Consider the following 12,602-nt stretch of genomic DNA (forward strand, 5'->3'; position numbering starts at 1 on the left):
GCGGCCGCACGCTCCAGCCCGGGCGAGAGCCGCGTGGAGCCGTGCGCCGGGCCGGGTGCTTGCCGGAGGGGAACGCGAGGCGGGAGCCGGGGCACAGCCGGGGGCTCGGGCGGCCGTGCCGCTCTGCGGCGGTGCCGCTATCAAGGATAGCGCTACCGTGGCGGGTCCCGCCCGTGTAGTGGTGGGGACGGATTTCGGGGGACCCCGGCAGCCGCTTCTGAACACGAAAGCATCGCTGTAGCGTGCCGTGACTGGAGCCTGGTTTTAAATGAATCCTCAAAAACGAGAAGCAGGGTAGTAATGACAGACCAGGCTCTTAACAGTCTGTTTGGAACTGCGGTGGTGCCTGGTTATCAGTGATAACTGAAGAATGACAAACCCTTGACATAACATTCAGTGAGTGGAATTATTATAACTAATTTTGCTTCTTAAAACTCTTAAGATGGGGTGGTATTGTGAACTAGTAACCTTCATCAGTTTTGATCAGACCTTTAGTCGCTATAGAAGTGCCTGAAATTACGGACTCAAGTTCAACAGTCGTTCATGGCGACTTTCCCACCTCGCCTCTCCACCCTCAATGTAAAACTCAGTGTATCAGATTTCACACTCTTTCTGACCGAGGAGTGCAGATGGTAACTCTTTGAAATTGTATTAATATTTGGCTGCTGGAGCTTTTGGATTCAGTGCAGCTGCGTAAGAAGCTGGGTAGTGGTGGAACAGTGTTTTTCCCTTCAGCAGACTTACTTACATAAGGCCAAGGCTTTTAGGCTTGGCTTCTGAGTTGGAACCTGTGAATGTGTCACTCTAGAAGACTATGCAAGTTTCGTAATAAATGTTCACTGAAGATACTCCTCTAAGTCAGTATGTAGGCCTGTAACTCCTTAGTCAAATAATTGCCTTTACTTAAGCTCTAAGTAGGGAAAGCATGTGAGCAGTCCTACAGGCGACTTGTATGTTTAAGGTCTGTATGCTGAAGTGATTTGCTGATGAGTGATGATGCAAGGGAAATTGTCTGAACTCTGTAGTCATGGAATAACAGTTCAGAGATACTTTTAGTGTCAGGCAAGCTATTGTTAATGGTAAATGTCATCGTAATCATATTTATGTTGTAAAGGTGAGTAGGTTGAGAGAAGGATGTTTTTAGTCAAGAGCTTATAGCTGTTCAAATGCTACGAATCTGATACTGTTGCTGTTAACTACATGTATAAATGTTTTTTGATAATTTCATATCTTCTGTTATATGGGGTTTAACTATGTGACGGAAAGGGATATATTGAGAACAGGCTTAGAACATGCCTTGTTTGGCCTTACTTTTAAAAGCGTAATTAAACCCCATAGAAATACTAACATTTTAGATCTTACAAATTTATATCTTATATTTGTAAATGGAAGATTAGGCAACAGCAGGCTGTCATGCAGTTGGGACACCCAAATGTCCCAACAGTGTTTTTTTTTAAGGCTTTCTGACTGCAAAATGTCTTAGCAGAATAATTTAAGTGTCTGTTACATCTGCACACCAGTATAAGGCTGTTGCAGAACAATTAAAAAAAATGAGTTTTTCGGCTTGGCTTTAGTCTTAGTTACTGTTCTGTAGATGAGAAAAATCTTTGCAGCAATTAAGAAAAAAATGTGGGGTTCTTTGTTTTATTTTTTTTTTAGGAATAATGGGATATTTTTTTCAGTTTGTTTCTTAAGGCGAGACATGCCAGTATCTGAAGGCTCAAAATACTCCTCTGTCTCTGTGCCAGTAACTAATAATATGCTTTCACTGATATTTTGATGTTGCTCTTCCACTGAAGTGCTCAGCAGCATATGACGATAAAAGTATTGTGTGATAGTTGGATACAGCACTGCTAATGTTCAACAGCCAGCAAGAAACAGGACTGCGTTTTTTGTGAGCATTGGTTGGGTATTGGTTATGTATAACCATCATACTGGGCAGGGCTTTCCAGATCATTCAGTTATGGTTAATTTGTTGACTTCTTCAAAATGATTGAAGGGTAGCTCAGTACTGATGCGTGTGTGTTGTCATTTGGTGTGGTTTTGACTATTTGTGAAAAATCAGTCATCTTGGCAATCTCCAAACAGAATGCCACAATTAGCAGGTAAAGATTTATTTATAATGAATTACATTGTTTGAAGTAATAATTACAACTTGCTCTTCATCTAGTCCTGTGTTAAATGGCAAATTCTTGAAAGATATTACTTGTTGAGAATGCAAATGCAGCATACATCCAAGCTTTATGTAAGTTTCCATTGGTGCTGTAGTTTTGCCTGGTAGGTAGACAGTGTATTTCTGTGTCCAAACAAGTTTAAGATTTGTATGAACATCTTGTTCTTAGTTTGGAGTTTAAAAAATATATATACAGTTTACATATGTGTGTGTATATATATACTCATACATACATATTGACTGTGTGTAGTCATTTAATGCCCTTAATTTGTGCAGGTGGAGATGTCATTTGTTTCTTGAAGACCTGAGCCAAATGCTTTCTTGCAATAGGTTAGTCAGGTTAAACGAGAACACCCTTCTCAGATAATTAGATACCAGTACTCCTGTGCAAGAGAAGGGACTGCAGGGAGTCAAGGAGGCTGTGGAGTACGTAAGGATTCTGTGTCTGTGGCAGAGATGTATTTCTGATGTTCAAAGCCAGGTCGGACAGAGCTTTGGGTGAGATGGTTTAGTGTGAGGTGTCCCTGCCCGTGGCAGGGGAGTTGGAACTAGGTTATCTTAAGGTCCTTTCCAACCCTAACTATTCTATGATTCTGTGATTCTATGAAATAACCTATGTATTGTGAAATCTCACATTTCAGGAAGCTATTGCTGCTTCCTTACTGTGCTTTGCATCTACCTGGCTGGAAATAATCCGTGGTATTTTTAATCAGTGCAGGTGTTCAGTGTGACTGAACAGCAAATGTAAGGCCAGTAAGGTTCACCTGTACTGCTGAAGTGTTAAACTTGGTGAAGAATGTAACAGTTTATATCAGCTTCCTGATCCGGAGACTTGTACATTTAGCATTCTCCTGGATCCTAAATATTGTGTTTGATGTTTTGCTTTTATGATACGTGGATTTATAGAATATATGTGATATTATTATTATTATTAATAGTATTACAGAGGAGCAAACTGTAGCCAAGTAACTGCCATAACTGGTGTGCCACAAAAAAATGCAAGAGTGTAACAGTGCAGATACTTTGCACTGTTAGGGTGCTGAAATGTAGCCAGTGTTGGGTTAATCAGGTTGAACATGCTAAGGATTTACATAGCAAAGTCTTCCTCTTTAACAGTAGAAACACCAGACTTCCCAGATTGTGAATCACAAGGCTCATGTTAGAAAACGCTGATCACAGGGGTGATCTTAAATGTCTGCTTTAACTTGTTGCATTTTTAAAATATGATACTTGGAAAGAGATTGTTTAGATTTCCCGTTTTTCCCGGAAAGGTACTTTTACCAAAAGCAGTGTCAGTTAAAGAATGACCCAACTACAGCCTCCAGTACAAATTGAGTGTATGGATTTTTCTCCTTTTTGCCAATGTGACATCAATACCTTGTTTTAAGCATGGAAGTTCTAGTACTTTGGAGCTTAGTTAATTCAAACATCCAGCTGTAACAACCAAAAATGTAGAAATATGTGTTAATTGAAATGAGAAGGCTAGCTAGTCATATGTGTTACTTTGTATATTTAGATATTTGCAAGAACAAATTGTGTTGTGTGCCTCTTCACAGGAATCAAGCAGTTAATATACTCAAAGTTTTATGTGTTTGAAAATCTGTCAAGTTCTGCTATCCTACATCTGATTGAATGAAACGGCTATGCTGAAGTTGTGGCAAGTTAGCTCAGAAGCGTCAGGAGAATGTTTCTGAACATACATTTATTAGCCTGGTGATAGCTACTTTGGCTTTTAAAACTTTCTATCCCAGATGGTACTCTACTACACAGCCTTAGAATAATTGGCCACGTACGATTATAAAATACTGTGGGAGAAGGAAGGCTTGAGGATGGAACAGGACTTACTGTATGTGATGTAAAGAGCTGCCTGGAATAAATGGAAATGGTAGTTCCTTGCTGACGTAAGAGGAGTTGTGAATGCATGTTGCTGGCTTAATAGAACTAGTGGACGCTAAACCAGTACAAAGTTGCTCTTGTGCTGCTTCAGGTATATTTACCAGTATGTTCTGCAGCCCGCAGCTTTTTAAATGCTTGCTAATTTCTATTTTACTTTTCCATTGAACAAGGTGACCTATTCATAGGTAGTGACCTCAACATGTCAGCTGTATTTCAGAGAGGTTTTGAAGTACAGCTGCTGTTTGCTGGCATACCATACAGTTATGTGCTGATAGTTGTCTTACACAGAAGTATCCGTGATACTTCTTAATTGTAGGTATAAAATTATTGATGTGTAGAATTTCACAGGATGTAAGAATTAGCTAAACATCAAGTACTGGAGCATACAATTTGGGACAAATCTGCTTTAAACACATTTAGAATTCTGACTTGTTCGTTCATTGTCCTGCAGTGCTACTGATGCAATACTTAGTTTTTAAAATGGAGAGAATGTCCTGTTCTGGAGTTCCAGCTGGGATACCTCTATCATTTTGTCATCTAATCTGTCATCTGTCTCCTTCTTTGCTTTTAGCTAGATAGAGCTTATGGTTATGTGATTTAGAGGAATCAATATTTCTTTTCACACTGACAAAAGTATTTAGTGAATCTTAAAGGTTTTCACTAAGCAGTTGTTACATATGTAAGTTGGGAGTGAGCTGGATTTCTGGCTCTCTCTTCACAAAGGAATGTCTCCCACATTGTACGTACAGTGAATGGGCTGTAAAGGCCTGTCTTTAAAGCTACAACAAAAAAATAGGATACTTAAAGCATAGTTTGCAATTTATTAATATCAAGATTATTAATCATATTTTCCACTTTTCTGGACTTCAGAATTTAGCATTTAATGGTGACTAGTGTGGCATTGTAAAGAGGAAGTGTGACTGTGTGCTTCTGGCAAGTAGCCTCAAATTTGACAAATATTTGTCAGCAAAGGGCTTTTCGTAGCAGTTGAGAGGAAGTAAGTGAATGAGTTTGTTCCATATCATCCCCTTTCTTCTTTTATATTCTTTTATCTCTAAAACTTTTCTCTTACTCTAAATGGACCAGAACAATTGAAAACTCACTTTCTTTGAGATTCAGCTGACCCTGTTACGCAGCTTTGAATAAATTTCAGGTAAACCTTGCATCCAGCTGCAATATTATAGTACTTGGGGGATGGAGAGACAGGGAATAAACTTTCTCTGCAAATACTTGATAGAGGTGTAGTAAAGAGGGAGATGGTCCGACTGAAGCTACCTTCCGTGGCTAGAGAAAATCCTTGCCTTGCCAGTTGGAGGCAGCAGGTGTCAGCTTAACAAGGAATGTGATGGGTTTGGATGCAGTTTTAAGCAGCCTTGAGAACAGCTGCATTCACTTCTCCTTGACACTAGGCCACATATCTAATCCTTTGGTATTACTGCATTATCACCCAAGTGCATGCTATTCAGAAAAATGCAACACATGGTTTCTGAATGAATCTAAAAAAAAAAAAAGTTAAAAAACTAAAGCTAGCTCTTTCAGCTGCTTACAGTATCCCTCATGCCTTGTTTTTGTTTGACCAGAGTCATGGTAATGAATTTAAAATGGATTAAAGAAAGTACATACAAGGTAGATGGCTGTGCTGTTCAAGATGGCTGACAATGTAGAATCCATAGTTCTGTTAACAACTTAAGTCTGTTTTAATAAGTTAATTATTGGTCAGTAGCAGAGAAAACCCAGCAGCTAAATTTGTTCAGGGAAATTCTTATAATCTGTGCTGATGCTCCCCCTGTCTAAAATTTGGTATTACAACCTGAATGGAATCCTTTAAAACTACAGAATGTGGCATGCAGCTCTAATTCTGTATTTGAGTGAATGGCAGCTAAACAGAATGCTTTTATATATTCTTGACTGCTTGCAGTCTGTCTGTTGATCAAATAAGATGATTGTAGGATGATACTTCACTCAAAATTGACTCTGTCTATACGCCTCGTCTCCATGAGACTACCATGCTGGGCAAAATGTGTATCTTCTTATTCCTTAACTGTATTCAGGAGAAACTTTTCTCTCTTAAAAAAAAAAAAAAAAAGGCTTCAATAAACTAATGCTAAGTTAACTTTAAATAATTTATTCTCTTGCAGTGAAAATGTCCTGTTCGGAATGGGAAATCCTCTGCTTGATATCTGTGCAGTTGTAGACAAGGACTTCCTTGACAAGTAAGTCTTGATTGTTTTTTTTTTTTTTTATAGTTTTTTCTTTTAGTGTCAGTTTCATTTCCAGAATGATGCCTATAAATAAACAGAGGACTCCCTGCTTGCTTAATGGTACGTTTGTGCTGATCTCTGGAATTCTGGCCTCATGCTGAAAGAAGCCAACATTGTGTCGGTCCTGTGATTGTTCTAGCTGTATGAAGCTGTGGTAGTGGTGTCAGTGGAAAAACTTGAGTGTTTTTGTGTTGGTTTTTGTTATTTATTGTTTTGTACCATTTATTCTAGTCTCTTCATGCTGTCTTTTCTAGCCTTTAATTGGAAGCAATCATCAGTGTCAGTAAAATGTAGTTAGCTCTCTTGTGAGTATTTGTGTGCTGTTTTTGATGCACTGTTACAGCGCTCTTTTCTTTCTTCTGTGGTGACTTTGGGGCCAATAAGCTGTTTCTGTAACACGCCAAGAAAAGTTGAGCAAATATACCTTTTTTTTTTTTTTTAATATTCTAATTTATCAGTCAAAAGCAGGACCACTTCTTACCATGTGTGCCGTTATCTTGCTTAAGCGTAGTTGTTATGCCACCATCCAGTTGTTATGCCAATATGTAACCGTATTGCTGTTTGTGTATTGCTGTTGGCTTTAAGCTTACTCGTTCTCTGATCAGCTGAGATGTTCCTTTTCAAGAGGTGGAAAATACAGCTGCTCTTCTGCATGAGCTTATTTTCTTCCAGTTGTTTGCAAGTGATTAGCAAGTTGATTTCATCTTTCAGAGTGCTCAAAATTCTTTGTTTAATTTTTAACGTGTTAGTATTTTTTTCCTTTAGTCAATCTTGCGGTTATTAGTGGGAATATTGGATCAATAAAAAAATTCACATCATCAAATAAAGAAGAGGTGCAGGGTTTTTATTTGTGAACATATAATGTCAGCTGCATATCTTCTGTTCTGAAGCTTTTAATAATAGCAGTAATTGCAATGGATTTTTTTTATCACTCAAATTTTATCTAGAAGTGTGTTTAAGTGAGAACCTGAATATTGTAAGCTGGAGGCAAAAGACAAGAATGTAATGGAGTGTATCACTCTCAAAAACATCTGGAATTTTGAACACTTAAGACATAGTTTTGATTTCTGAAAATGTGAATTATTCTGATGTAATTCTCCTCCTTACATTTCTACTGGAATAATTTGACAACCTGGCTGTGAATATAAGTAATGCTTCCACCTGCAACCCAGCAATACCCTTCCAACTAATCCTTATCCATTGCTGTCATAAAAGAGGTGGTGGGATCTATATTGCAGCAGTGAAATCCTGCAAGAGAACATTGTGCTTTTCACTGGACCTGATGTGCTCTGCGGAATTTAATTTAATTTAAAAATTAGAACTCTTATGTACTGAAATACGAAAACTGTCAGACAAGTTAAATTATCTCCTGGAACAACATATGTTCTGTGAGCGTTTCTTTACTGCCAAAATGCCTTTGTGGAGTACTGCATTATTTAAAGCAGTAAGAAGTCCCCCAGCAACAGTTTCATGGGGGACCTGCTGATAGTGTGATAGCTGTGGTAATAATCTGAAAACTGAGAAGCTCGTCTATGTTTGTCACATATACCTGATTTTATTTTTAGCTTCCTGTTTGTGAGTGTATGTGTAGTAGTCCACTTAACAAACAGACAAGCATGTTTCTACTCTTAAGTCCAAGTACCTTTACCAGTACATGCTGAAATGGGAATTGAATCCTACGCTTTCTCAGCTTATGAAGGGAAATAAAATAGCAAACCTAGCTGTAGAACAACTGCTAGGGTAATGTTATTTATTCACATGTTGCAGGGAGGTTCAAGAACATAGGTATTTCAGGAGTGTGAAGCATATGACGCAAATTGTCTATCACACCAGCCTAGTCTCAAACTCTCTCTGTTTTTCTTATCAAAGAAGATGTGTATCCATCTCTAGCCATGTAGTATACAATATACATACCAATACTTGTGGTATCTTGGCAGTGATCAAGTAAGTCTGGAGTCTGTGTCTCACCTCTTCATTAATGGAGCCATCAGTCAGCTGGGCTCTGACATGAGAAGGTAGCTTAGTAAAATGAGGAAAGAGTTTAGTTAAACGCCCGTGAGGATTTTACACGTTTAATTTTTTGCTGTTTCTGTTAGTTTGTCCTCCCCTCTTGTATAAAGTATTAAGAGTAAGTACCTTTGTCCAGAATAAAGGACTTGATGTTGCAAGTTTAGTCAATTTGTATTGTCCATGAAATGAGAAACTAGTACGAGTCCTCTCACTAGATTGTTTTTGTAAGTTCTATTAAGAAAATGCAAATGGAAACAGCATAAGATTGTGTAGGAAGTCTCAAGTGTTCCTCTCAACAATATTTAAATGGCCTACAATCCATGTTATAAATAAACCTGAAAATAAATACCTAATGCAGTCCTATCCTTGGCAGACTCAAACCTTGAAGTAAATGTAATTCATTGATATCCTTGTTTTTTGAATATCTGTATGAAAGAAATATCAGAAATGCCTTTTTTTGGGTGGTGGTGTGTGTGTCTCCTTTTGAGTTGCATTAACTTCATAACCTAACTATTTTTGTTTAGTTTTTCTAGGAGATAGATAGTTGCTTGATGAGCAGCTTTTTATGGGTGGGAGGGGAAAGAATAGAAAAAGGATTAATGCTTTGTGGGTGAATAGCTAACTATAGCTATGTTAATCTGTGAAAATATCTTTGCTAACAGATATTCATGAAAGCTTGGTTCTACCTGTGACAGTTAACAGGAATGATTCTTTTGCCTACTGCATGTGTAACAGGCATTTAAAAATAACTTGATCTACATTATGTATATTAAACTCCGGTAAAGTGGGCAAAGAAATTCTGATGAACATGGCAACGACATTTTAAGAGTGCAGAAAAACTCAATATTGCTGACTCCTGTAAATACTCCAGTGTCCTGCTGTTAAAAGTTAGGAGATAGCATCTATTTCATTGCTCCCCCTAGAGTGCTCTCTTTTGCAAATACTTAGTTTTTAACATTTACCTAACCATAGTTAATTTTTAGGCTGCAGCAAATGGTCATTACTTGTCATCTCAAGTGCACATCCAGTGTTTGAGGGACATGTTTTCACAGAATGGACAAATCTTCTCTTGCTGTTGTCCAACATGTGAGTCTGTGACTGCACAAATCAAGGAGGTGGAAAGAATCATTATCGACAAATCCATGTTGACAGTATTATTATGCTAGTTTTGGAACTTCTAAATATGTGAAAACCTTGTATCTTCCCATATTAGCCAGTGGGAAGGCAAGAAAAATATTTGTAATTGCCAGTACCTGGATAAGCATGTGGATATCTTTCAGCCTGTGCTTTTAGAAGGGAGTGGAGATACAGGAGGACTGATGATATGTCTTATTTATGATGTCAAGGTTAAGGGTGTTATTGCTTTATTTTGCTGTATTTTCTGGGCTCTTGACCAGAGCCATGATCTCATAAAGTGAGGTATATTTGATGGTCTGGGTACCATATTCAATTATATTTGTCATCTCCAGACTGATTATTTGATCAGCATAGTTGTCCAGGGTTACAAGTTGCTATTTTATTTATTACAACCACTTGTCAAAGCAGCAAGTCTTTTCCTCCTTGTGTGGGGTTTGTTTTCTTTTTTTTTTTTTTTTCTCCTTAAAACCAGGGTCTGTGACAGTCTTTGCACAAGTTAATTAAAGGGGTGCTCGATAAAGATCTGTGGTTTTTAATACCTTTCATGTCCTGTATCATCTGCTCTTTAGTTCTCTTCTCTGCCTTCTCTGTGATACTGTTGTAAATACAGACTATCTGTACACCAATAAATGGGTTACTCTTTTTACTCTTCACTGGAAAAACAGGTTTGAATAAATGGGAGAGGAAGAATCCATGGGGTCTGCAAAGTGTGTTTGTGTTTTGGAGTGGTGGTGATGGTTAATATATGAAAAGAGAGTATCATAGAATACCAGGTTGGAAGGGACCTCAAGGATCCTCTAGTTCAACCTTGCTTGGCAAAAAGCAAGTCTCGACAAGATGGCCCAGAATCCCATCCAGCTGAATCCTGAAAGTATCCAACACTGGGGAATCCACCACTTCCCTGGGGAAATTATTCCAATGGCTGATTGTTCTCCTTGTGAAAAATTTTCCTCTTGTGTCCAGTCAGAATTTCATCAGGAGTAATTTGTGCCCATTACCCTTCATCTTTTCCATGTGACCTGGAAAAAGAGCCTCTGTTTTCTTTGTAGCCACCCTTTAAATACTGGAACATGATGATAAGGTCTCCTCTGAGCCTTCTTTTCTCAAGGCTGAACAGACCCAGGATAAGGTCTCCTCTGAGCCTTCTTTTCTCAAGGCTGAACAGACCCAGTTCTCTCAGCCTTTCCTCATATGGCGGTTTCCCAGTCCTTTGATCATATTTGTGGCCCTTCTCTGAACCCTCTCCAGCCTGTCATGTGGTTTTTGTATAGTGGGGATCAACACTGAACACAGTATTCCAGTGTGGACTGACCAGCCCTGAGTTGGATAATTACATCTTTATTTCTGCTGGTGATGCATTTGTTGATGTAACCTAGCATCCTGTTGGCTTTCTTTGCTGCAGCTGTACACTGTTCACTCATCTTGAGCTTGGTGCTCACCAGGACTCCCAGCTCCCTTTCCACAGAGCTGCTCCCCAGCCAAGTAGATCCCAGCCTGTGCTGCAGTCTTGGATTGTGTTTACCCAGGTGCAAGACCTTAACACTTGTCCTTTTTGAACTTTGTAAGGCACTTATTAGTCTGTTCTGTCAGCCTGTTCAGGTTTTGCAGCAGGGTGGCTCTGCCTTCCAAAGTGTCCATTTCCCCACTCAGTTTGGTACCATTGTCAAACTTCATCAGGGTACATTTGATCCTGTCATTGAGATCACTTACGAAGACATAGAACAGCATTGGGCCCACTATTGATTGCTTGAGTATCCCACCAGTGACAGGTTGTCAGTTGGAACTATCTGCCACCCCTCTGGATGCGTCTGCTCAGCTAGTTCCCACACAGACCACTACTTGTCTAGATCATAACACATCATTTTTTCTAGGAGAACACTGTGGGAAACCATATTGAAAGCCTTGGAGAAATCCAGGTAGACAATGTCCACTGCTCACCCCACATCAGCCAGGGAGGTTACTTTGTTGTAGAAAGTTAGTCAGGCATGATTTGCCTGTGGTGAATCCATGCTGGCTTTTCCCAGTCATATGCTTCATTTGACTTGTGATAGATCCCAGGAGGATTTGTTCCATAACTTTCTCAGGAACGGAAGGATCTTTTATTTCCTGGATCCTGCCTTAAGCCCTTCTTGTAGGTGGGAGATTGTATTTGCCTTCTTCCAGTCTTCTGGGATCTGTGACTTCTCAAAGATTATGAAGAGTGACCTTGCAATAATGCTAGCCAGCTCCCTTTAACAATCTTGGATGGATGCTGTTGGGGCCCATTGATGTGCACGGGTCAAGCTCCTGTAGTAGTTCAGATACCAAGTCTTCCTTCATTGATGGTGGGTTTGTGTTTGCATGAATGTGGATTTGTGTTTGCATGAACCTGGGTTTTTGCTCCCAGGACCTGGAGTCCATCAGTGCTAGTAAAGACAGAGGTGAAAGAAATGTTGAAAATCTGTGATTTTTCAGTGGTGCTGGTGATTCAACAGGGGTGACACCTTTTCCTGCTTAACAGCAGCCAGTGTTTTCCTTCTGTTTCTGCGTGTTGTTTATGTACCTGAAGAACCCTTTCTTCTATTTTTTGACATCTCTGGCCAAATCGTCATGCTAAAGGAAGAAATGCTATCATTTTGATCTGTAATTTCACAAGTATGGGTGTGGATCTCCTTCAGTGTGCTACCAGCTTGTCTGCAGCACTGAAAGTGGTTTCATTACTGGAGATTCCAAGATGCTTGATCATTCTCTACCTTTCTGCACCACAGAGTACTGTTGAAGGGTGGGTGATGGATTAGTTAAGCACGAACTTGACTAATAGAGCAGTGTTGACATCTGTTAAGTTAAACTTTGTGGTTTGAGGCTGTTGTAGTACTTGCTGTGATTGAAGTCCAGATGTACATATTTGATATTTTTTCCACTCTTGTGGGAATTTGGATTATAAATTAGGAAGAGGTTTGAGAAGCAGCTGAAATGAAAAAACATCTGCTTACTCACATTAAATTTGGGTTGGTCTGTATAGCTGTGGCTTTAACCCTTCCAACGTGTTATTCTCAACGTTTTTAGTTTGTTGCCTTTGATTGTATCTTAACAGGAGTCTTTGTAATTTTCTATAGCAAGTGACCTAGAGTCTAAAGGCTTTTACA

The 12,602-nt window shown here is 39.1% G+C and overlaps 1 protein-coding gene across 6 annotated transcripts in view; it reads left to right on the forward strand.

Moving 5' to 3' along the window:
- Nucleotides 1-12,602, forward strand: part of ADK (adenosine kinase) — a 296,049-nt gene that overhangs the window by 9,249 nt on the left and 274,198 nt on the right. For all 6 annotated transcript variants that reach the window (XM_061344234.1, XM_061344239.1, XM_061344238.1 and 3 more), the window contains exon 2: nucleotides 6,208-6,282. In XM_061344234.1, coding sequence (XP_061200218.1) covers nucleotides 6,208-6,282 — 75 coding nt within the window. The remainder of the gene's footprint in view (nucleotides 1-6,207; nucleotides 6,283-12,602) is intronic.

Source organism: Neopsephotus bourkii, unplaced genomic scaffold (genome assembly GCF_033783945.1).
Source record: "Neopsephotus bourkii isolate Nb327-2 ecotype Australia unplaced genomic scaffold, CSIRO-AGI_Nbou_v1 NB_196, whole genome shotgun sequence".
NCBI lineage: Eukaryota > Metazoa > Chordata > Aves > Psittaciformes > Psittacidae > Neopsephotus > Neopsephotus bourkii.